This window comes from Lutra lutra, chromosome 8 (genome assembly GCF_902655055.1).
Source record: "Lutra lutra chromosome 8, mLutLut1.2, whole genome shotgun sequence".
Lineage (NCBI taxonomy): Eukaryota > Metazoa > Chordata > Mammalia > Carnivora > Mustelidae > Lutra > Lutra lutra.
Genome location: NC_062285.1, coordinates 112,981,137 through 113,008,363, shown reverse-complemented (window position 1 = coordinate 113,008,363; position 27,227 = coordinate 112,981,137). Strand labels below are relative to the sequence as shown.

At 35.1% G+C, this 27,227-nt stretch overlaps 1 protein-coding gene across 3 annotated transcripts in view; it reads right to left on the bottom strand.

Moving 5' to 3' along the window:
• The window catches only part of TMTC3 (transmembrane O-mannosyltransferase targeting cadherins 3), a 62,698-nt gene that overhangs the window by 6,733 nt on the left and 28,738 nt on the right, over nt 1-27,227 (bottom strand). For all 3 annotated transcript variants that reach the window (XM_047739453.1, XM_047739452.1, XM_047739454.1), the window contains exons 7-12: nt 25,315-25,567; nt 20,367-20,515; nt 18,448-18,568; nt 16,366-16,477; nt 2,581-2,684; nt 829-998 (exon numbers count right to left, since the gene is read on the bottom strand). In XM_047739453.1, the coding sequence (XP_047595409.1) occupies nt 829-998; nt 2,581-2,684; nt 16,366-16,477; nt 18,448-18,568; nt 20,367-20,515; nt 25,315-25,567 (909 nt within the window). The remainder of the gene's footprint in view (nt 1-828; nt 999-2,580; nt 2,685-16,365; nt 16,478-18,447; nt 18,569-20,366; nt 20,516-25,314; nt 25,568-27,227) is intronic.

Below are 27,227 nucleotides of genomic sequence, written 5' to 3'. Positions count from 1 at the left end.
GAACAGATTTTATCTCAAAAACTTATTAAATTCTGAATACATTTTCCCCATAGAAGCAATGTCATAAATTATGATTAGGTTTCTGGGCCAGGCCATAAAATCAAGTTTAACATACAATTTTCCTCAAGTATAATACAAATGATGATCCTTATATGGGAAAATATATTAAGTTCTAACATGTGATGCCAAGTTTCTTTTTACTGACAACTGAAAAGTTTCTTTTTGGTAAAAGCATCAATAACCAGTCAATTGTCAGAAAGCTCTTGAGAGCTGGATATTAGAAATACTTATAAAATGTAAGTTTCAGGTGTTTGGGGTTTTTTTTGAAGATTTTATTTACTTATTTGACAGAGAGAGAGAGATCACAAGAAGGTAGAGAGGCAGGCAGAGAGAGAGAGAGGGAAGCAGGCTCCCCACTGAGAAATGAGCCCAATGAATGGCTCAACCCCAGGACCCTGAGATCATCACCTGAGCTGAAGGCAGAGGCTTAACCCACTGAGCCACCCAGGCACCCCAAGTTTCAGGTGTTTTATGTAAAAATGAATGTGATCATAAGAAGCAAATGAAACTAAAAAGGAGCTTCTACCCTTTCTTTCGTATAAAACTTAGGTTTGTCACTATATGTTAATAGACTTGTCAATTTCAAATCAAATCAATTAAATTTCATAAGTCTAAACTAGGCTATGTTTCTATATTCTTGGTTGCTAAGTAAGATTATTAAAAAAAAAAAAAAAAAAAAAAAAAAGCCAATTTAGTTCCGATGGTGAAATGTACGTGCAGATGCAGTTTCAATTTTCTACAATGATAGCTTAAAGAGAACTACAATACCTGCTAATGTAAGCCTGCTTGAAGTCGGGTCTCATGCTTATTGCTTGTCGGTACAGCTGATCTGCTTCTTCCAGCCGGGACTCATTTGCTCGGATAAGATTGGCCAGATTAATATAAACATTTAGGTGGTTAGGGGCAATTCTGGCTGCGTATTTTTTACCAGGAATAATCTGTCCAAAAGAACATAATCTGATTATTTCAGTACCAAATAAAAATAAAAATAAGTATTCCTAGTGGCTTATTTAAAATATACATGACATATAAAGGTTATGGTACTAGTTTTATTGCGAAATTAAAATAAGTCATAAAAATGTGAAAGCACCTATATTTACAAAATGTAAATGAAATAATTAATATTTTGTGGCTTTAAAAGATATATTTTTCATTCACACTAGCTCAACACAATATTGTTAGCTTTTTATTTATATGCATCATTTTATAAAATCCTATAAATTTAAACTCTTGAGGCTAAGGTCTGTTAATATATTTGCATCAGACCCATAACAGAAAGAACTCAGGTTTCCTTCCCTTCACTCTAGTGTATTTTTTACACCATGTCAACTTTCATGTTGTCAGCAAAATATTTCTGGTTGTGACAACAGGGTGGTTAATTTTATTCAGAGTTATACTAAAGTCTCATTTGTCTGGTAGAGTTAGGAAATAAAATTCTTATTAACTGATTATTCAGGTTAGGCAAAGGTTATAAAATATACATAGACCCAAATTTTCAGTGAAAATAATAAATTGTGTCTGATAAAAATCTATACTGAACACAATTTAACTTTAGTATCTTAGGACTGAAATAATGCTTAAGACATCATGTGGTCCAACTCTGTTTCTGAAACATTTATCAAACTACAACCAATCATTTTAACATTACATTATTAACATAATACTAATATATACTACTATGGAGAAAACTTTAGTATAGGGTAAGCTATCTTTTCTGATAAAACATAGCTGGTCAAGGCCAGAATCTGGCTTTCCAGCTTCCAGGCTATACTGTAATAACCAATGAATCTTGCGCATTTGTCACTGCAACAACTGAACACCATATAGCAACAGAGATGTGATCCATTCATTTTATTACTTTGTTTATTCATTTTTTTTGAGAGGAATAATGCTGAATTTAGTGCTTAACGTACATATATAAAATTCTCTTTATTTAAAGTCATTTAATTCAATGATAACTTCTAATCAAGGATATCTAAAATTCATAAGCTTATCAAATCTTTTAAACATACTATATGGAAAAAATTTTCAATTGAGCTATAAAAGTAAATGTAACCCTTTATAAAACTTGTAGTATTATGCTAAGTGAAGTAACTCAGAGAAAGATGAATACCATATGATCTCACTCATGTGGAATTTAAGAAACAAAACAAACTAGTAAAGGGAAAAAAAGAGAAGGAAAGACAAACAAGGAAACCGACTCAAATATAGAGAACAAACTGATGGCTACCAGAGTGGAGGCTGGGGGGAGAGATGGGTGAAACAGGCATGGGGATTAAGAAGTGCACTTGTACTTAAGCGCTAAGTCACTATATTGTACACCTGAAACTAAATATTACAGTGTTAACTGGAATTTAAATAAAAAATTTTAAAAAACCTGTAGTAATAAATGGTTTATTGGATACTTTACTTTAATGTGAACAAATTAAAGAAAAGATACAGATTTTCCATGCAGGTAATTCTATTCAGTGTGGACATACAGTGGATATAACACAACAGAAATGTATCACGACAACTTACTTGGGGCATCAGTGACTTAGCCATCATGTAAGATTCTTCAGCTTCTTTGGTTCTATTTAAATTTTTGTAAGTTCTTCCTACATTCATGTGGGCACCAATATCATCTAAAATTAAAAAAAAATCATTTGTTGAATACAAAACAGTATTCAATGTAAACTACAAGTTTTTAGCAAAAAAAAAACTAGGCAAAAAATGCAAAAGCGGTCAACAGATCCTGCATTCTCCTTAAAGTTCTTTTAACACAATTTGTTATAATTTATGATCAATGCTACAACAGAAAATTATTTAATAAATTACTGTAAGGACAGAAAATACACATAGGACATGAAAAAAACTATCTGAATGAATCCTTGAAAGGCTACGACATGATAAGAGATACAGAGGTAATAAAGAAATGTGTATCATTTCTCTTCACTAGAATTTTATTATACTATACTATACTAAGGCTTGCTTCTATTTCTTTGATTGCATAGCTCTGGAATTCACTCAAAAAGTATGGCTCAATTCTAAAAGTGAAAATATCCAAAAGTGAAAAAGATAATCATGATTCTTAGAGCTATTTCCAGTGTTGAAACCAACAAATATGCACCATGGTGGGTGGACACCTGCAAAGAGACTGTAAGAAAAAAAAAAACCAACCAAAAAACAAAAAACCCCTGTGATTTTGTTTAAAACTTTTGTGAATGTGGATGGAATGCAAGCATAATACCAGGATTCTCCAGTATTACTTAAGATGTAGCAGCCCATCTCTCTTAAATGATAAATTCCTACATATTATAACATTTATGTTTTTTTAACCTTTTTAAAGGTTAAAAAAGTTGTGTTACTATCAGTATGCCAGGAACTATTGTGTAATTTTTTGATAGGGAGAATCAAATTCTCAGCAAATTTTTTCAGGGACAGAAAAATACGCTATTTAAATAAGAAAGATTTAATATTAGGGTTCACTGCACACTACTTTTAGGACACATTTCCTAAAAACTATTTCAAAGGTTTGGAATAAAAACAGAAAGATGGGAGAAGATCTTAAATCAGTCAAATTGTATTAATGTGAATCTCTAACAGATAAGACACGATTACTACCTGCCTGTGACACCAGAGATTTTACAATTGTGGAATAATTCCCTGTCTGCAAATCCTAGGAATATATATCTTAGGCACTGCCCTAGGAGGACAGTAACAGTCCTAACATCCTGCTACATTATGTTATAGGCTGGTAATTGTGTGCACTGAACAGAAACTGTCACATGCAGTACAGGTTTGGTTAGAGAACTCAGACAAGCTCAGGAAAAAAGGTTTGATTTTTTTGTTGCTGTTGACTGATTTTTTATTTGTTGATTTTTGGTTGACATACTGCTGAGTCTCATGGGGTTTCAGGAGAGGGCAAGGGAAAAAAAGATTGCTTAGGCAAAACATTCCTAATTTTAGTGGCAAATCTGGATACTTAGGAATTTTAAAAATTCAGATAACCTTAGCGCCACCTAGCTCTATGAAAATAGAATTTATAGAAATAGGACCTGTAAAAGTTTTTAAAAAGTTTCAAAGGCAGTTCTGATGTAGACCCAAGGCTGAAGTTCACTGTATTACCAAATGTGTAGAAAAAGAGTGGGTAGCCTTTGCTCTTACATAGCTCATTTTTTTTTCAACATCAGATAAATCTTACCATTTATTATAAAGATCAGAAAGCTACTTAGATAAAACTAAGAACCTGAAAAAATTAATTATATAGTAAGAATTTAACCTAAGGGAAGAACAAAGAAATTAGAAGTTTAGATAACTAAAATTACTGGCAAAGTATTTAAAATGTCACTCATATCAGTACCAACAAATCTTAGAAATAAGTTATCTACTTGGATGAAAGACAAGGCAAATTAATATCCACTGGAATCAGGGTCTTAAAATTATGGCAAGGAGATATCATCAATGAAGACTTCAGATACTAGAGTAAGGCAACTCTATTTTCTCAAAGAACTAAGATAGCAATTAGATAATCTTAAGCATCAAAAGGACTATACAATACAGCTAATAAAGTGAAAGACATAATTTCTAAGCAATTTCTTCTAAGTTACAAAGTTTTAAGATTCCAGAGAAGGAAGTAACCATTACTAGGGTAAGGTAATTTAAATTTAGGGGGGGAAAAAGGGTAAGAAAACCAGGCAAGATATAAAAACCAGTGACATTTAGAAGAATAAAAATCTATAGAATTTCAACGATTATTCTAATGAGTGTGTTATCCAAGCCAACAGCAGCATGAATCCAGCAGTCTGTCTTTTATTCAATGTAAATGAAGACTGGCAAGTACTAGGCAACCTTGTGCCCAATAACTCTTTATCCACCACCAATGAAGCATTTTCAGTGTGATGAGCCAGGCACCTACCTATGTTGCTTTCCAGTATTTCCTCTCTACAAAACTATATGTAAACTCCTAAAAACTCTTTAAAAATCATTTCCATATTGATAGCATCGAAGTTCAACTAGAGGTCCATGAGAAAAATTTTAAAATTTGGACTTGGATAAAAAATGAAATCACTGATTTTAAGGCAAAACAAACCTTGCAGAATTCTGGTGTTCCTTAACAAAAATTTACTCTTGTCTTATAATGATGTTTATGGGAACTGTAATTCCATTTGCAAAAATTTTATCTTTGTGAGTTGGGATTTTTTTTCTCAAACACTTGTAAATCATAAAAAAAAAAATCACTATCCTTTTAATGCAACATGCAGGTCACCTGGTCAGACCACTGCATAGTTTATATTCTTGTTCTAGCTAAGCAAGAAAAACCTTCAGAATTAATTTTTTTAATTAACTTTAAAATGCTATAAATCCCTACTCAGTGTGCTCCTAAACTGTCCCAAGTTTTTAAATACCTATAAATTTGTTACCTCAAATTTTTACCTTTGGTCCTGACCAGTTCCCTTATCTCCAGTCTTATAAATCTGTGTATGCCTAACAGTGACAAAAAAGGGATTCTTGATGTCCCTCCATACTTGTCATTTCATATATCAAATCTAAGAAGAACATGACTAAAAAGCAGAACAAGCCAAGATGCCTCTGAATACCAAATTCAATGTTTCTAACTTTACATACTTTTTCCACAATAAATTGTAATAAATGGGTTTACTTCTTTTCCTAGTCACTGGCTTATGAGAAAAAGCAATTTTGAGAGAAGTATAGTAGGAAAGTCATACTAAAATTCAGCATGTATCTGAAAAACAGCAAAAAGTGATAACTGACAATGAGGGGAAAAAATATTTTAAAACTGAGTGCTCATCACGGCAATAAGCTAGTGATATGCACACTATTTATTAGACAAAACTAAACATGAACATATATACTCACCCACATCATTTACTCTTTAAAACAATGCAATGAGATAGAAACTACTATTCTAATTTAGAAATGAGAAAAATAAGAGGCCTACATCTTTTAAGTTTCAAAATCCCTATACATCTGATATCAAAGATGACTCTGCTTCTCTAAAGACTCCTAGATTTTGATGTAGTATTCAATGATTCATTCGATGTATATATGCTGGCTAACTAAACATCATCATAATAAAAAAGACTCCTAGAATGAACTTAAAAGGCTTTAGAAAGTAATAAATTAATATTAGTGAATGTTGGGGTGCCTGTGTGGCTTGCTTGGTTAAACATCTAACTCTAGATTTTGGCTCAGGTCATGATCTCAGGGTAATGAGGAACCTGCTTAAGATTCTCTCATTTCCTCTCATTCTTCCCCACCCCATCCCACTCACGCCCTATATCTCTCTCTAAAATAAAATAAAATAAAATAAGTGAATGTTGACTGTGTATAAAACCATGCTAGATGATTCAGAGGGTATAAAGATAAATCAGATGTTCATGATGTCTCTAGGGAGTTCCTTAGCTTAAAAAATACATATTTTTAATAAATATTCAAATAAATACAGTATTAAACAGTTATAAATACCATAGGAAAGATACAGAAGTTGTAAGAGGTTTTAAAGATTAATAATATTTGCTTCTAATTGGAGTGATAGCAAGGTTTATTAAAGAGAAGCCATATGGGGGCGCCTGGGTGGCTCAGTGGGTTAAGCCGCTGCCTTCGGCTCAGGTCATGATCTCAGGGTCCTGGGATCGAGTCCCACATCGGGCTCTCTGCTCAGCAAGAAGCCTGCTTCCCTCTCTCTCTCTCTGCCTGCCTCTCCGTCTACTTGTGATCTCTCTCTGTCAAATAAGTAAATAAAATCTTAAAAAAAAAAAAAAAAAAAAGAGAGAACCATATGATAGGAGGGGCAAGATGGCAGAGGAGGAGGAGACCCTATTTCAACTGGTCCCCTCAATTGACCTAAATAACTACCAGAGCACTCTGAACACCCAAGAAATCAGCTTGAGATGTAAAATTATACACTTCTGGATCTCTATATGGGGACAGAGGATCACCAGTGGAGAGGTACAGAGGAGTTGGGAGTGCATGGACTGATAATCAGAGGATAAACAGAAGGGGTAAGGGAGCCACCAGAAGCGACGCATTAGAAATACCCCAGTGTGAAAGTGCCCTGTGCTTGGGGACCAGCATTAGCTTGGAGACTGATTAAAGCACTCAAAAAGAACAAAGGGACTTAAGGGACAACTGTAGGGATTAGGTGGCCACAGGCATGGACCTAAGCCCACAGTCCCAGCACAGCCACAGCGGGCACCTGCCTGCGCTTGAGAGAGCCTCCAGTCGACTGGGGGCTCCAGTCGATGGTCCCTGGGTCCGTGGCCACTGCAGGCGCCTCCGCTGCCTCTACACCACCTGGATTGAGCACTCCCAGCGTGGGCATGGGCTCCAGACAGCAGTCCTGAGAATGGCAGCCGCGGAGCCAGGGCTTGCTAAGACCACTATTGCTCACGGTTTTGGTAGCATGGTTTTGGTGGCACGTGGGCACAGAGACAAGTGGGGAACCTCTGGTAACCACTGAGACAGTGGCTGGGGGTGCGCACCACCTGTGGGAGTTGCGGTGTTCAACGGGGTTTGCAGAGGGGTGAGTCTGTGTGTTCTGGACCATTCAGAGGGGAGCCGACTGTGGCCTCTCTCTGAGGCAGAGGGCTGGGTGCCGACAGTTTACTTTGCTCTGACCCTCTGAAAAGGCGCAAAAAGCTGCCAAAGAACAAAAACCTCCAGAGAACAAAGGCCTGAAAAGCAGGTTTCCACAGAGCCCAGCATCTTGATAGGGGGCAGGGCAACTCAGCCCAAAGACTGACTGAAAAACAACCCAGCAGGCCCCTCCCCCAGAAGATAAGCCAAAAGAACAAGAGGACAACAACCACAGGGTCCCCATAAAACTATAAAACCCCAATATCAGGAGAAAACAATATATTAAGCTCCCGGTACTGCCTCAAAACCTGTATTTTGTAGGTACAACTTTTCTCTTACATTTTTTTAATTCATTCTCATGATTCTTGTTTTTTTTTTTAATCTACTTATAATTTCAATTAGATTTTTTTTTAAAGATTTTATTTATTTATTTGAGAGAGAATGAGAGAGAGAGAGAGAGAGAGAGCACGAGAGGAGAGAGGTCAGTGGGAGAAGCAAACTCCCTGCTTATTAGGAAGCCTGATGTGGGACTTAATCCTGGGACTCCAGGATCATGACCTGGGCCGAAGACAGTCACTTAACCAACTTAGCCACCCAGGTGCCCTTCAATTAGATGTTTAATACAACACATTCCATAGTAACTTTTTAACTTGAATTTTTTTCATAAATATACCTTTTATATATATATATAAAATATATATATATATATAATCTCTATCTGTATCTCTCTCCCTATATATAGAAACATATATATATACACATATATATATGTATGTATGTGTGTGTGTGTGTGTGTATATATATATATTAGTTATATAGTGGTGAGAGGTAGTTGAGGGGATGTATAGCTTAATATATCAACCATTATCCAGGCAAGGTGCACCCTGGAAAGTTTCATAAAAAAAGAAAAAAACCACCCAAACTATACATATATATATATAGATATATATATATATATAGTTTCAAGGTAGTCCTTTTTCTCTGTTCAATACTACCCCTATTTATATATACCAGTTTTAATTTCCCTGTATCTCTTCAAAGTTGAGTCCTTTAACAAAGATAACAAGATACACCCAGGAAGAACTCAAATAACCTTCCCAATTGTCCACATCGAGGGTGTATAACCACCTTCCCATATTATTCTTTTGTCAGCCCTTCTGGGTGTTTGCTTTATTTTTGTACATTATAAATCTTATTCTTGGGGTTCATTTTGGCTGGGTTTTTTTTTTCTTTTCTTTTTTTTTTTTTTAAAGATTTTATTTATTTATTTGACAGAGAGAGAGATCACAAGCAGGCAGAGAGGCAGGCAGAGAGAGAGGAGGAAGCAGGCTCTCTGCTGAGCAGAGAGCCCGATGCGGGGCTCGATCCCAAGACCCTGAGATCATGACCTGAGCCGAAGGCAGCGGCTTAACCCACTGAGCCACCCAGGCGCCCTTTTTTTCTTTTCTTTTGTCAGTCTGTTTGTTCATGTCTGTTTTTGTACTTTATAAATCTTATTCTTGGGGTTCATTTTGGCTGGGTTTTTTCTTTTTTTTATCCCCCCCCTTTTCTCTCTCTTTTTTCTTTTCTCTTTCTTTTTGGAGGTGACTTCCAAATGCTCCGAAACTTTCCAGGATGCACCTTGCTTGGATAATGGTTGATATATTCAGCTATACATCCCCTCAACTAACTCTCACCAGAATGATGGAGAAGGAACACCCAAAAGAGGAAAAATTCAGATTGTGACCTCTGCCACAGAACTACTGGATATGAACATCATAATATGTCGGAAATAGAATTCAGGGAATCGGTTCTCCAGACAATGGCTAGGTTGGAGAAGACCATTAGTGGCAACGTAGAATCTCTAAGAAGTGAGAGCTTATCTGGCAGAACTTAAAAATGCTCAATGAGATCCAATCTAATCTAAATACTCTTAACACCTAGGGCAAATGAGGCAGTGATCGAATTAGTGATCTGGAAGACAAACTGATAGAAAAGATGGATCAGGAGGAGGCCTGGAACAAATAGCTTTGAAGCCATGAAAACAGAATCAGGGAAATAAATGATGCCATGAAATGTTCCAATGTCAGAATTATTGGGATCCCTGAGGGGGCGGAGAAAGAGAGAGGACTAGAAAATACAGTTGAACAAATCCTGGCTAAGACTAGAAGATATATGTTGAATAAATCCTGGATGAGAATTTCCCTAATCTGGGGAACGGAATAAGTGTTCGTGTCCTAGAAGTAGAGAGGACACCCCCCAAGATCAACAGGGGCAGAAAGACATCCAGACATGTAATTGTGAAATTCACGAAACATAAACTCAGAGAAGATGTCTTAAGGGCAGCCAGGGGAAAAGATTCCTTATGTACAGACGGAAAAACATCAGAATACTGTCAGACCTGTCTACAGAAAACTGGGAAGTCAGAAAGGGCTGGCAAGACATATTCCAGGCACTAAATGAAAAGAACATGCAACCAAGAATACTTTATCCAGCAAGGCTCACATTCAGAATGACTGGAGAGATTAAGAGCTTCTAAGACCAGCAAACACTAAAAGATTATGTGACCACCAAGCCAGCACTACAAGAAATATTAAGGGGACTCTATAAAAGAAGAAAGACCCCAAGAATGATACAGAACAGAAATTTACAGGGATAATCTATAGAAACAAGGACTTCACAGGAAACATGATGACAATAAAAACTTATCTTTCAATAATCACTCTCAATCTGAATGGCCTAAATGCTCCCATAAAACGGCACAGGGTTGGGGACTGGAAAAAGAGACCGGACCCGTCCATATGCTGTCTATAAGAGACACATTTTGAACCTAAATATATAACCAGACTGAAAGTGAAGGGATGGAGAACCATCTTTCTGAGCGCACATGGAACTTTCTCCAGAACAGACCACATACTGGGCCAAAATCAGGTCTTAACCAATACCAAAAGACTGAGATTATTCCCTTCATATTCTTAGACCACAATGCTTTGAAACTGCAACTCAACCACAAGAAAAAGTTTGGAAGGAATTCAAACACTTGGAAGCTAAAGACCATCCTGCCAAAAAATGTTTTAATCAACCAGGAAATTAAAAAGAACTTAAACAATTCATGGAAACCAATGAGAATGAAGACACATTGGTCCAAAACCTATGGGATACAGCAAAGGCGGTCCTAAGGGGGAAATATATTATCAATCTAAGCCTTACTAAAAAAACCCTGAAAAACCCCAAATACACCAGCTCTCTTTACACCTTAAAGAACTGGAAAATCAACAACAAATTAAGCCAACCCCACACACAAGAAGGGAAATAATCAAGATTAGAGCAGAGATCAATGAGATAGAAACTAGAGATATGGTAGAAACATCAATGAAACTAGAAGCTGGTTCTTTGAAAGAATCAAAAGATTGATAAACCATTGGCCAAACTAACCCAAAAGAAAACAGAGAGGACCCAAATTAATAAAATTATGAGTGAAAGTGGAGAGATCATAACTAACACCAAGGAAATAGAAACAATTATCAGAAATTATTATCAACAGCCAAATGCCAATAAGTTAAACAACCTAGAAGAAATGGATGCATTCCTGGAAACCTATAAACTTCCAAAACCGAATCAGGAAGAAATTGATAACCTGAATAGACCAATACCTCGTAATGAGATTGAAGCAGTGATCAAAAACTTCCCAAAAAAACAAGAGCCCAGGACCTGATAGATTCCCTGGGGAATTCTACCAAACAATCAAAAAAGAAATAATCCTTATTCTCCTGAAGCTGTTTAAAAAAAAAGAAAGAAACAGAAGGAAAAATTCCAGACTCTTTCTATGAAGCCAGCATTACACCCTTATCCCCAAACCAGGCAAAGACCCCATCAGAAAGGAGACTTTCAGACTAATATCCCTGATGAATATGGGTGCCAAGATTCTGAACAAGATCCTAGCTAATAGGATCCAACAGTACATGAAAAAGATTATCCACCATGACCAGGTGGGATTTATCCATGGGATGCAAGGGTGGTTTAACATTCGCAAATCAATCGATGTGATAAAACAAATCAGTAAGAGAAGAGAGAAGAACCACATGGTCCTCTCAATTGATACAGAAAAAGCATTTGACAAAATACAGTATCCTTTCCTGATTAAAACGCTTCAAAGTATAGGGATAGAGGGAACATGCCTCAACTTCATAAAATCCATCTATGAAAAACCCACAGCGAATATCATTCTCAATGGAGAAAAGCTGAGAGCCTTCCCACTGAGATCAGGAACATGACAAGGATGCCCACTCTTCCCACTGTTATTCAACGTAGTACTAGAAGTCCTAGCAACAGCAATCAGACAACAAAAAGAAATAAAAGGTATTCAAAATGGCAAAGAAGAAGTCAAACTCTCTCTCTTCGCAGATGACAGGATACTTTATATGGAACCCAAAAGACTCTACCCCCAAACTACTAGAACTCATACAGGAATTCAATAATGTGGCAGGATACAAAATTAATGCACAGAAATCCTTGCTTTCTCATACACTAACAATGAAACTGTAGAAAGGGCAATTAGAGAATCGATTCCATTTACAGCACCAAAAACTATAAGATACGTTGGAATAAACCTAACCAAAGAAGTAAAGATCTGTACTTGAGGAACTACAGAACACTCATGAAAGAAATTGAAGAAGACACAGAAAGACTGAAAAGCATTCCATGCTCATGGAGCGGAAGAATAAACATTGTTAAAATGTCTATGCTGCCCAGAGCAATCTATACTTTCAATGCCATCCAGATTAAAATACCAGCGACATTTTTTGAAGTGCTAAAACAATCTGAATCAATGCCATCCTGATTAAAATACCAGCGACATTTTTTGAAGTGCTAAAACAATCTGAAAATTTGTATGGAACCAGAAAAGACCCCGAATTGCTAAGGAAATGTTAAAAAAGAAAAACAAAGCTGGGGACATCACATTGCCTGGTTTCAAGCTTTACTGCAAAGCTGTGATCACTAAGACACCATGGTACTGGCACCAAAACAGACACACAAACCAGTGGAACATAGTAGAGAGCCCAGATATGGACCCTTAACTCAAATAATCTTTGACAAAGCAGGAAAAAATATCCAGTGGAAAAAAGACAGTCTCTTCAATAAACGGTGCTGGGAAAATTGGACAACTATGTATAGAAGACCATTCTCTTACATCACACACAAAGATAAACTCAAAATGGATGAAAGACCTCAATGTGATGCAGGAATCCATCAAAATCCTAGTGGAGAACAGAGGCAGTAACCTCTTCGACGTTGGCCACAGCAACTTCTTTCAAGACATGTCTCCAAAGGCAAAGGAAACAAAAGTGAAAATGAACTTTTGGGACTTCATCAAGATCAAAAGCTTCTGCACAGCAAAGGAAACAGTCAACAAAACAAAGAGGTAACCCAAGGAATGGGAGAAGATATTTGCAAATGACACTACAGACAAAGGGCTGATATCCAAGATCTATAAAGAACTCCTCAAACGCAACACCCAAGAAACAGATAATCATGTCAAAGAATGGGCAAAAGACATGAACAGACACTTCTCTAATGAAGACATACAAATGGCTAACAGACATGAAAAAATGTTCATCATCATTAGTCATCAGGGAAATTCAAATCAAAACCAATTGAGATACCACCTTCCACCAGTTAGAATGGCAAAGATTAACAAGGCAGGAAACAACAAGTGTTGGAGAGGATGTGAAGAAAGGGGAACCCTCTTAAACTGTTGGAGGGAATGCAAGTTGGTGCACACACTTTGGAAACGAGTGTGGAGGTTCCTTAAGAAATTAAAAATAGAGCTTCCTTATGACCCTGCAATTGCACTACTGTATTTAACTCAGAGATGCAGATGTAACGAAAAGAAGGGCCATCTGTACCCCATTTTTCATAGCAACAATGTTCACAATAGCCAAACTGTGCAAAGAGCTGAAATACCCTTCAAAAGACGAATGGAGGGGCGCCTGGGTGGCTCAGTGGGTTAAGCCGCTGCCTTCGGCTCGGGTCATGATCTCGGGGTCCTGGGATCGAGTCCTGCATCGGGCTCTTTGCTCAGCAGGGAGCCTGCTTCCCTCTCTCCCTCTCCACCTGCCTCTTTGTCTACTTGTGATCTCTCTCTGTCAAATAAATAAATAAAATCTTAAAAAAAAAAAAGACAAATGGATAAAGAAAATGTGGTCCATAAACACAATGGAATATTACTCAGCCATCAGAAAGGATGAATACCCAACTTTTGTATCAACATGGATGGGACTGGAGAAGATTATGCTGAGTGAAATAAGTCAGGCAGAGAAAGTCAATTATTATATGGTTTCATTTACTTGTGGAACATAAGGAGTAACATGGAGGACATCAGAAGGAAAGGAAAAGTGAATTGGGGAAATTGGAGGGGGAGATGAACCATGAGAGACTGTGGACTCCAAGAAACAAACTGAGGGTTTTAGAGGGCAGAGGGGTTGGGGGATGGGTGAGCCTGGCGGTTGGTATTAAGGAGGGCACATATTGCATGGAGAACTGGGTGTTGTACATAAACAATGAATCTTGAAACACTGCATCAAAAACTAATGATGTATTTTACGGTGACTAATGTAACACAATAAAAAAATAAAAAGAGAAGAGAAGCCATGCGAGATGGGTTGTAAAAGATGGATAGGATATGATAGAAGGTAAATGGCAAGGGAGAAGGGAGGCATTCTAGGCTCAAGGAAGAATATAAACAAAGGCAAAGAGGTGAGGAAACCAAGGATATGTACTCAAGAAAAACTCAAAATAAAGAGTTAGGGAAGATAAAATTGAAAAGCTAGACCATCTGTTTTATTTCTACAACTTTCTCTTCATCTTTCTCTAAATGAAATTTGGCTTTGCCTCGGGGACGTGGTTTTTTAGATGTAGCTTGTCCAAGTAGTGATTGTGTTCTTTTTCTTATTCTTTGCAACACTGGGTCTGGAGGAAGAGTAGGTGTCTTTGATGATCTTTAACACTTCCAGACAACTCTTGCTCCTTCTTAAAATCACTTGTCTCTGAATTTCAGGTCATTAAACTCTATTATAATTGACCATCCTTTGTTGCAGTCACTATTCTCTGAGTCAAATCTCCGGGTTGCTTATGGTTCTCATAATTCTTAGTGACTTCAAAATCTACAAAGACAAATTTTCCAATACTTGGGCTTTGATATCCTTTCTTCCAAGATTTTCACCTCCATCTTCCTCTAACTCGTTAGTGCAATGACCACAGTCATATCTAAAAAAGAGTGGGTATTGCTTGCCACTCCCCGCTTCTCTGAGGATATTTACAAATGTGACCGGGGTGTTGGGGGTGTATATGTGTTGAGGGAAGTACCTTTCGGTCATCATTGTAAATGGAAAGTAATGATGGCATTTGGCAGATGAGGGCCATGTTGGTACATATCCTGAAATACAGTTTTGTACACTCAAAATACCAATAGTATTCCTCTTGAAAAATACTGATGCTGTAGCTAGATCATACTCAGACACCAACAATTCTTCACACCTATAAATCATTGATCCTATCACCCTGCCTCACTTCCCTTCTTAACTTAGATTCTTCATCAATTATAATCATTCTCTTATCTGTTTCTTGTTTAGTAATAACACATTTTAAAATGCCCTAATTTTATTTAACAGAATTCTCCACACCTGTGCCATTTCAGCTGTAAAGTAACAAGTGAAAAGCATACAACTACATCAACTAGTATAATTTTAAATAAAGTATTCTATCCTCAAGCAGGATGTTAGAACTGCTTGGCAATTGCACATTTTCCTAGTCTACACACTTTCCTATATCTTGTTTCTAAAAGTGTGATCCATGGGCTAAACATTACCTGGGAACTTATTAGAAGTGCAGAACTTCAGGCTCTATTCTAAACCTCTATCCATCAGATCATCCACTATAACACCTCCATGTGATTCAAGGGCACATTTCAGTTTGTGAAGCACTGTCCTAGACAGCTACTTCACACCCACTCCTATTCTTAGATCTCTAGAGCTTCAACCCTTCCTCACTCTGATGACTCTGCTTTCTATTTCAATGAGAAAATAGAAGCAAACAAAAGACAATTTCCAGAAACTTCCTCCAGATGATCTATTCGACTGCCTATATCCATATCTACGTACTTTGCCTTCCTTATCATACATTAACAATTCTATGACTGAATGAAGTCCTGTGCACCAAATTCTATTTATCTCTTTTCATTTATTTAAGGACAACTGATCCATAATTTGTTCCCTCCTTTTTGAATTATTACTTTTCCCAGCCTCAGTGGATTAGCTGTACATATGCTTTATTTCTCCCACCTTAAAACTGAAAACAAAAACCCCTATCATCCTACTTACCTTCTCTTGACTCCATTCCCAGCAATACCACCATTTCCTATTGATACTCTTTAAGAGTTTTCAACACCAGCTGTCTCCAATTATTCTTCCCCCTCTTTCCTAAACACATTCCTATCAGGCTTTTGCATCTAACATTCCACCAAAATTGCTCATCAGTACCACCAACTCTTTTATAGTAAAGAAAAAAATCCTAAATGTCTAAGTAGATCTAATATATAATCTAATTCAGAATAAGCCAGCATCAAACACTATAGTATTTATATCACCTGGAATGAAGACTGAAAGTGAAACTCTACCTTATTATCCCCAAATATAATCAAGTTTTTAAAAAGAAGCTATTCAAATAGTTTTATTAATTAATAATGCTTACCTGGCTGAACATGGGTAGCCTGTAAGAAGTATTTCAAAGCTCGTTCAAAGTTCTTTTCATTTTCCAGAGCATGACCCACATTATTCCATAATTTGGCATTATTTTTATTTACCTTCAATACATAAGCATAGATAGAAATTAATTATAATTAATTAATTACAACTCCAATTAACACAGATATTTATTTGGTATACCATTAGGAATGGAGTGTTCCACAGAGGTATCCAAGAATGGGTGAGGTGCTCAAAGACACCAACTTTCAGTTATAAGACAAATAAGTTCTGTGAATACAACGTACAGCATGGTTACTATAGTTAACAATACTGTAATGTATATTTGAAAGTTGCTAAGATAGTAGATCTTGGAAATTCTCATCAAAAGAAAAAAACTGTACCTATGTAAGGTGACAGAAGTTAGCTTATTATAATTATTTTTATATATATACAGATATTATGTTATACATCTTAAACTAATACAACGTTATATGTCAATTAACCTCAATAAAACTTGAAAAAATAATTCAGATTTTTCTCTTAGAAAAGAAAAATTTGTATGTATACCTCCAATTAACAAAGATATTTGTTTAGTATATTGTTAGGAATGGAGTGTTCCAAGGAGGTGTCCCTGGAGATGAGACAGGAGCCAAATGAAGTTTTTCCCCAAATTTACTCTCCCTCCTTTTAACATAAACTAAAACCACAGCAGTCTGATTTCAACTATTTGATGTATTAGAATTTTGCTAAAATTTTTATTTGATCAAAGTATCACAGGGTGTTTGGCTGGCTTAGTCAGTAGAGTATGCAACTTGATCTTGGTGTCATGAGTTCAAGCCCCACACTGGGCACAGAACTTAACTAAAAAAAAGAAAAAAAACCCACATTATGTTGTTTGAAAACTTCAGCTCTACTATCTGTATTCTTTTGGGAGAGGAGGTATTTGAACATGAGAATATATTTAACATTGCACTGATTACTTATTTTTAGGCCTGTATAAAGTTATTTATGTAGTCCATTATGGTAATGGGAAACCTGGGATTAAAGTTCTAAATTAATCTGTGCTTTATGAATTCCAGATGGGCATGATGTTCCTGTAGGGAGAGGATGGTATCCGGCCGAGGAACTAGCATCAGTGAGTGGGGCTGTGGTTCTTAGATTGTTGTAGGAATAACAATAAGCAAAACTCTTGAAAATTATAGGTCTCCACTGGTATTCCAGGAGTGTAGCTTGAGAATAGTAATGAGGTCTCTTTTGTTAACAGACTTCTGAGCTAGAGGAGGGAGTGCAGTTACTGAGTGAGACAAAAGGATAGTCACATGACCTTAAAGTTGACGCCAAATCAAGGAGTCACACAGACTACTGGAATGAGGCAATATTCCAGAAAAGCCAAGCAATGGGGAGTACAGAAATGACCAAAGGAAGTTCAGAATTTATAGTTTCAAAGAGAAGCACCTGACAAAAACCCATTGCTTATAACTTACAGAAACCAATATTTTATGATTTTTTAAAAAGACCTTATTCCTGGTATGTTGTCCATTCTATAGAAATGCTTTATCACTACTTTTTGCTAGTTCCTATCTTTCCTACAGTATTGTAACCTTAGTTATTTTCCACATAGTCAGGTGCTATTTTTAGTTACGTATTTTACTTCCATCAATCTAGGATGCCATTAAATCTAAGACTCACCATTAATAAAACAAAAAAGCCACTAATTAATTGTAAGATGCCTCTCACTGTAAGATTTATTCTAATTTTAAAGACATTAAAAGGTTAAAAAAAAGTTCACCTTCAGAACTATGAACTATATATAGTATTCTTATTTAAACATCTTATTATCATTTGAACTTCTAACAATCATATAGCATTTAGGGAATTATTCATATATGCCACAGACATACCAACTAAATATGATTCAAAGCACTGGTTATGGTATATATTATATAAAGAACAAATTATTTTTACTGATCTTTTGGAGTAGTACTTAAAATTGACAGTAACATGTCTAATTAAATATAAAAACATCTTAGACATGACTATAAGAAATCATTAATGACATATTTTTCTGTCATTCTGGATAATACTTTACCTTCAAGGCTGACATAAACAATGTATATTCAGACTCCCAATCCCAATTTCTGTGGAGTGTTTTTAAGGCATGAGTGAATATCACCATAGACAAACAAATCCAGGATAACTTTTTTAATACACTGTTTAAAAGAAAAAAGCAAAACAAAGAAACCATTGTCTACATCACCAGAAGCATTTTATCTTTTAGAATAGAGGTAAGAAGTAATGTTAAATATCCCCAAATACCATCTTTGAGTTTATTCTAAGAAATGAGGATCACTCTAGTAATCATCTAACTTTGAAGGCAACACCAAAAAAATTAAATATGCATACTACCTTCTACTTCAGTCTTTAATTATATTAATATTTCAAAAACTCTGTTTACACATAATGGCAAAAAGCCGACACACCCGTTTTTAACTGCGATTTTTCCTTTTTGGGGCCTTTACTTACAATTTGAATATTCTTGTGTTTATCAAGGGCGAATCTTGTCACTGGCTATATTTTTTTAAAAAAATTGGCTTATACAGATTGCATCTATACCACAGATTATCATGACATCCTTTGAATAACTTCGTATTTTAAAGCTAGAATTATTTATTACAAGTCATAGTAAAAACTAACTCTTTATGAAATAGATACAAATTACTTAAACAGCTTTAGGCTAATTATATGGGGCTTAATTCCTCATCTATAAAAAGGTTATACTTCAATTATCCCTATAGTCTCATTTGGTACTAATGTTCTCTGAGTCTATGTTTCTGTCTTAATAACACAGTTCAACTTCTTTCATTTTGAGAGATCCACTTAGTCAGGATAAGACTGCATGGATCAGAAAGAACATGGATCATGGAGAGACACAGAGAGAGAGAGAGAGAGAGAGAACGAACAAACATGGACGTTGGAAGTAGTCAGATATAAATCTGAAGCAAAATCCTACTGTTTACCAGCTATGTGATCTTGAGGTAACCTGATTCAAGTAATCTGTATGAGCTTTAATTTTCAAATGCGCACAAGAGTTAAGGAATGTTAGATTAAATGAGGAAACAAATCTAAAGGGTCTACCATGGCTCTTGGCACATGGTAAGCATTCAAAAACTGGTATTGATTAAAACTGGATATATGGGTAGAAGTTAAGAGAAAAGGCCTGCTAGATATTAGTGCAAATTGTAGACACGGATGAGATCACCCAGGGAGAATACGCAGTGTGAGAAAAATGGCTGAGTAAAATTCTGGCAAATAAATATTTAAAGAGCAAATACAGCAAGACTCTGAGAAGGGACTGAGCAGCAATGGAAGAGAATTAGAAGAGAGACTTTCTACAGACACCAGGGAAATAAATTTTAAATACAAGCACTGACTGGATTTAGCTACTCGGAGGCAATGAGGTAGAGACAAGACAGAATGCTGAGGGTTGAAGGATGACTGGAAAGTGAGAAAGCAGTCATTTCTTGCATACAGTGGGACTATTCTGTTCCTTAACTGTTAGTTTAAGGCAACTAGGACATGATGGTTATGATGCAGATAGTGATGATATCAAGTAATTATAGACTGCTTATTATATGCATTTATATATAAATAAACTCAATATAACTCACTTAAGAAAGAAGACTATATCTTAGGTCATTGCACATCGAAGTGGCAATGGTTATTTATAACTCTAGTCTCAACAATATCCTTGTTTCTGCGTGGGTCTGACTCAAAGTTTGTTATGTCACAGGCTATACAATAAAATTATGTTAATAAGAACATAGGATGAGGTGGGTGCTATGGAGCTTTCCTAACCTGAATTACAGAAAAATGAGGAGACTATCAAGATGAAAACTAAAAACATAGAAGTAGGATTTATATAAATGAACTAAACATTTTAAATACTTAAATGTATCACACTTAATTCCACAGTTAGTAAGCATTAAATGAACTACCATTTTAATTCACCTTTTATTTGATATTTTCTGCCATCCATGGGCTACCAAAATACAGAACCCCATGCTAGGAACATACAATACTCGCTCAGCAACAACAAATCCAACCGGGAAAAAAAGGTTTGATGCAGGAATAAATGGTAATGCCATCAAACAAAGGGCCTACAAAGAAAAATAAGGTATTTTAATAAGTTCAAAAAAAATATGGCCATTCAAAAGTTAAAACCAAATATTTTATTTAATTTGAATAATGTATTGGTACCAGTTTTAATAGTCCTGTAAACAATACTAATTTAAACATAAAGAAGGCAACTTAGGGACAGTAACAACAAACATCAGGATGTATGTCACCAAGGTAAAATCAAGGTGAGATTATAATTAGGGCTCATCCAATGAAATAAATATTTTCTGAAAATATATCTAAAATAAGACAATAATTTTTATACACCCAACTTATGTATGTATGGTAAAAATACATTGACAGAGATGTTAACAGGTTTTACAAAACTGTAATGGGTGACAAAAAAGCCATTCATGCAAGTTTTTATATTTTTATTATTGTAAGTATCCATATTATATTGGAAATTGAAAAATGATATAAGGTATCCTTTAGGCAAGACAGTAGACTACTACGTCTGTACCCCAGCATTCCTTTGCATAATACTCTGATGAGTCATGTATATTTAAGAGGCTTAGTATAAGTATAAAACTGCCCCCTTTAAACAGTAGTCTTTTATTCTATAAAAATTTCTAAAATTCTAACACTACACATTGAAATACATCATAAAAATGCTTAGATTTTGTTATTTTGAAAATGAGATAGCATATGGTTCCCAGACAATGAATCCATTAAAAAAGTAGTATTCCAACAACTAGCACACAAATAACCTATGAAAGGAACCAAGTTGGTTGTTATTAGAACATCTGTTTCTATGGACATCTGCATCCGTATTTTGTTACCCTGATTTGTTTCATAGTACCTAATTGAATAACTATGCAAGTTGTTCCTTCAGCTTCAGAAGTTTGAGAGTCTTTTAACAGTTTGAAAGATTGTTTCCTCTTTATTATACTTTATTAGTAAAATACAGATGAAAAAATGTATACACATTGAAAAAAAAATGTGTTTTCACCATGTATGATAAATTAAAAACTTGTAATGAGGAAATAATGAATCTAAAGAAAAGCACTACTGAACTACTAAGTATCATACTAATACATATATCTGAAATTTTAATGTTTTCTTTTTGATCAAAAAGGTAAAACATTAGGGACGCCTGGGTGGCTCAGTTGGTTAAGCAGCTGCCTTCGGCTCGGGTCATGATCCCAGCGTCCTGGGATCGAGTCCCAACATCGGGCTCCTTGCTTGGTGGGGAGCCTGCTTCTCCCTCTGCCTCTGCCTGCCATTCTGTCTGCCTGTGCTCGCTCGCTCTCCTCTCTCTCTCTGACAAATAAATAAAATCTAAAAAAAAAAAAAAAAAAAAGGTAAAACATTAAAAATACATAATTAATTTTCCATTTCCCAAGAGTGCTTGATTAAAAACAACTAGCTGTGAAAGAGAGATACTCCCACATATACAGTCCTTTCCATTTTTTTTTTTTAAGATTTATTTATTTCAGAGGGAGAGAGTTAGGGGAGGGGCAGAGGGAAAGAATCTTCAAGCAGACTTCCCACAGACAGAGAGCCTCACTTGGGGCTTGATCTCATGACCCGTGAGATTATGACCTGAGCCAAAACTAAGAGTCAGATGCTTAACTGAATGAGTCACCCAGGCACCCTGTAGTCCTTTTCTAAAAACAAACAGGCAAACATATTTTTTATTAATTCATGGCTGCTCTAAACCTATTTTATTTGAAATAATTAAAAGTGTTAAATTCATTCAAAGATGTATCATGGACTGATGCATACGCTACATACACAAAAAGCAACCTCACAAAAAATCTACTGGTTCTTGGATAAAGGAATGTCTCTAACGATTAACTTATTTAAAAGTTCTAATACACTCTCTATCAATATATGCCAACCTAGCTAACTATGGCTACCATAATTTCCTTCTTCAGTGATATAAAACTCTTTAAAAGGAAAGGTGGTAGTGCAAAGAGTCTGGAACAAATCTGTTTTGTTTCTTACTTCCTAGGTAATATAAAGTAAACTAATCAATCATCTTCCCAATTTGTGTTTCTCTACAAATTGGGGTTAATAACTACCGACATTATATTGTCAGGATACACAGGACATTTTAATAAGTACTTAACACGGCATCTGATACTTCATAGGTACTCCTTTGATCTACTTATCCCTTTAAAAGATCTTCACAAAACATCACTATATAATATAGCATGTTTAGGACTATCTTAAAGAAGTTATACCTAAGATCACAATTGTTCCTTTTTACATACATAAGATAAAATTTATATAAATCTCTGCTTATTTCACTGGTACTACCCTCCCTGTTTTTATTCAGCTTATATTATAGAAATCATTATTTTATATGCCAAAACTTTACATTCATCCACCCTTCCTTACTTTTCCTTTCTTTCAGCAGAACCTCAGCTTTGGATGTATTCTACCATGCAGCTGCTTTGTCTGTATTTACCTGAACAGCAAAGCTCTACTAGAGACAGTCCCAAAGCAAAATATATTAGTATCATCATAAATTAATGATTATCAACTTCAAATTGATCCTTAAAACTCCTCAGAATTTCTAGGTGTCTTTGATAGGCTCACTCCCTCTCTCCTTTATTTTGAATCTTGATTACTTTTCTTAGACTTCTGATTCATGTCACTTCAGCGGGTGACCATACTTCCAAACTTAGAGAAAACTAAAGCCATAAAACAAGAATTCTTTCAATTCTGTGCTACTAAACCTACCAACATCCACACTGATATAATTTCCATCCTTTCTGAGACATAAGAAGTGTGTGTTTCCATCTTTCTCAGGCCAAACCTGAGCTCTACATTGCCCTTGCTCCTCACAAATCTCACAATTAACCATTCTTTCATCTACTTGACCACTTTCTAATCAACTGTATCGTTCCTATCCATATTCAAATATGCTCTTGTCTCTTCAACCTTAAACGTTCTCCTTTGACAACACGTCTTTAAATTACCTTACCCATTATGTCCCTTAGGTATAAAACATGGTCCCACATTCTCAGGCAAACACTTTACAGCCAAGGTAATAAGGAGCTGGTTTTAACCCCACTTAACCAATCAACATTTCAAATCAACATTGCAAGTCAACCTCTTAGTGATTTCCCTTCCTTCTAGAAGTCAGCAAACTGAGTTCTCCAATGAAAGTGATTCTTCTACCTCTGAAGGTTCACTAATTCTAGATCTTCATGCTTCCTCCAAGCTCTACACGAGATCAGCAGTCTGTTATGCTTTACGCTGGCATTTCTTCTCTTACTTAGCTGATAATAAATTCAAGCTTGTCTCCTCCTTTGAAATATTCAAAGTTAAGTTAACCCTACAGGTTATCTATACTACCATTCTTCATATCCACATCTACTAATTCAATCTCTCCACAGAAATAAATTTCATTAAGTAACTAATATTCCTAAAATAGGTCAAATATGACTGATCTCACTTTTCTGCCTCAGAGCATCTGTTAGTGATAACCATTCCATCTTTCTTGAAATACTCACCTTTCTGTGAGTATTTGGTCTATCTCCTATTTAGGTTCATTCTCCTCTACACAGTTATCTTTTACTGTATATAAACTCCTATACCTTCTATAAAAGTTTATTCAAGACCTAGTTGTAGGTTTCTTCTCTTACCACTCTATCTAGCTAGCCCCTTCAACTATTTTCTGAGGGAGAATTAAGACCAAATACTCTAAGACATTCATTATGTGTATGAATTATCTTCCATTCTATGTATTTGGAATGGTAATAGCTGACTACCATCTTTGAGAAAAGTCACAAAACCCCAGTTGAGAAATGCTGCTCTCTATATAACCTCTCCTTAGCCCTTCTTATTCACATCCTGGTTTCAATTACTATCTCTATGCCATCTATCAAATTTTTATGTGGAGCTTAGGACTCTCCTCCGAAACTCTAGGCATCAAGTGCTATTCAAAATCACTACTAGGATCAAACTCAAGAGATTGAAAACTAATAGTAAATATGACCTTTCCCCCAAACTCTGTATTTTTTCAGTCTTCTCTGTATCTCAGAGATCAGCTTCAAATTTTTCCAAAATGCCAGTTCCCTGGTAATTGGGGCCTTGTATTTCTTTTTATCATATCCTTAGTGCCTAAAAGGCTGCCTGGTACATAGGCTACAAGAAAACCTTTTTACTGAACGAATAAATGAACCTAGTGGCTATAGTCAGATATGATGTATTTGTATAGTATTAAAAACACTTTCTGGCATATAGCAAATGCTCAAGAAAATGTTAAAGATTATTACTGTCTTCAGTAATTTAAAGAAAGACAACAAAACCACTAAAAGAAGTGACAGCAGAGTAAGAAAATTACAAAGAAATACACCTCAGGAAAAAAAAAGACTGTGTAAATAATCAGAGTTCTCTGAACATAGTAAAAAATAAGGTATAATGAAAACCTTGCTAATGAGAACTAAAGAACTAAATATTTCTAGCTGTCTATCTTGCATGACACTCTTCTCTGTGTCAAGAAAACAATGATCTATTTCCTCAAAATATACAACCTACTTGGGTAAAGAAATAGAAGAAAATGACGCCAATGGCATGCTTCACGGTTTCAGAATTCCTATCAAATCAAGAAAATTCATAACCAGTTTTTACTTTACATGCTGAATGTCAAATTATGCCTGCATATGGAATTCTGATATATAATTTTAGGATAGCCAAAAAAAAACTAATAATCAAGCTGATGTTGAACAAGAAAGATGCTGTTTCTAAGAAGAAGCTCTGACAAATTAAAGGCAGTCTTCAAATCAACTAAATGTTTTACATCTGAAAAATTAAGGGAATTTCTTACCATTAAAACAGTCTTGGAGGAATCACCAGGGTATCTAAGACTGAATATTCCCAAAGCCCCCAAAAAGCAAAAGAAAGTAAATGTGGCAAGATTTCGAATATCTAGAAATGACTCTATAAGTGGTATTGTTCCCATGGTCCAATCACAGCAGAGTTCTGAAGGATTTAATAGAAGCCAAGCATTCAAAGGAAGGAGATAGTTAAAAGTTAGCTGCCTTGTAGGCGTTGGGCTTACAGCAGCTGGGTTATCAAACCTGTATAACGAATGAAAAAAAAAAGTTATTTAGACTAAAACACTTTGTAAACACAAAATATATAATATTTAAATAAAACGCTGAACAATAAAAGCAGTATTTTACATGTAATTTCATTAAAAAGAAAAATATTTTTTACTGATTTGTCAGTCCTCACTAGAGTTCAAACTGTCTAATCTTTAAGAAACTTCTAGTTGAGACAAATTATGAAGAGCTGTTTAAAGGGGATCAGATTATCTATTTATAGTTTATTATTAGAATAATTCAGACAAAATCACTACAATATTATGATATTCTACAGAAGTATAACCTTCTGATTAAAAGTAAAAAGAAAAGTTTTAAAGAATTGATTGTTGTATATGATGTATGAGTGTTTCTGAGAACACTAACCAATGTTTTTTTCTGCATGAGATGGCTTCTTTCAGAACTAAACACTAATAAAAATTATGTTTCCTAGAAAGAATTACTGTTTTTCTTTTGCTGTGGACAGAAAAAAGTGCATCACCTATGAGCTTTTTCCTTTTGCTCTGATTTCTAGGAAGGCAAAAACCCAATTTCCAGCACATAATAGTAACTGTACAGGCCTATGTAACATTTTATCTGTGTCCTACTTTTTCTCCTAATACATACTAATATAAACATATCCGAATTTATATTTGTCCAGGCCATGACATATTACATGTACATGTACATTTCATTAAATTAGTCTGTTTCCTGCAAACTAAGTCAAATCACAGTCAAATTACTTTTTAAAGTATATTTCAAATAAACAGCTTCAGATTTTTATTTTTTTAGGCTATGTTCAAGATTTTATTGGCTACGTTAATATATAAAAAGACAATTTCTCATTTTAAAATGAATAAGTTAATGAAAAATCAACCCTAACATTTGACTTGGTCTTCTTAAAAATTCAAATGGTTGAGAAAAAGCAAATACTATTTGAACAAATAATATCTAAAAAACCTTCATATTTGAACATCTACATGTATGAAAATAAATCTTGAGTCAGGACTTGAATTCTCAAATAACCAATAGAATGAATACAAAGCTTTTTTCCTATAATCCATTACTCAGAGTTCATTTTTATAACTCATGATTTATTTAGAACAGCTAATTTAATAACTGTACTTTAGGGAAAGAACACATGTCAAAGCAAGTCAAGCAATATTATAGTCAATTCACAGGGTAACGTAATAGAAGAAAATGTATATACATACATTTTTTAAATGCCCCTATTTGGAAAATATATATTTAGATGTAACATATCCCATATAGCCATCCACACATACTTACACAAAACAAATACATTCATACCTATAAACTACATTTTCACACTACAGAACTGGAGATGAAAAACAATCTATGGAAATTCTCTAAAAGGAATAACAAAAACAGTAACACTGAAACTGAGGGTAAAGAAGGAAATGCAAATTATAGTATATATTTACTATTCAATCTATTTCCCATATTTTACTACTTAAATGAGTTGTTCAGTTTAGCATGGCTAGACTCAGAAGTAAAAATTCATGAAATTAGGAAGTATTCTTTAAAGAAAAAATGCACCAAAATTACTGAAAATAATTATACATAAAATGACACAAAGAAAATGTTTAAGGTAAGAGAATTATCTGAATAAAACTTTATTCTAGCCAGAGCCAGC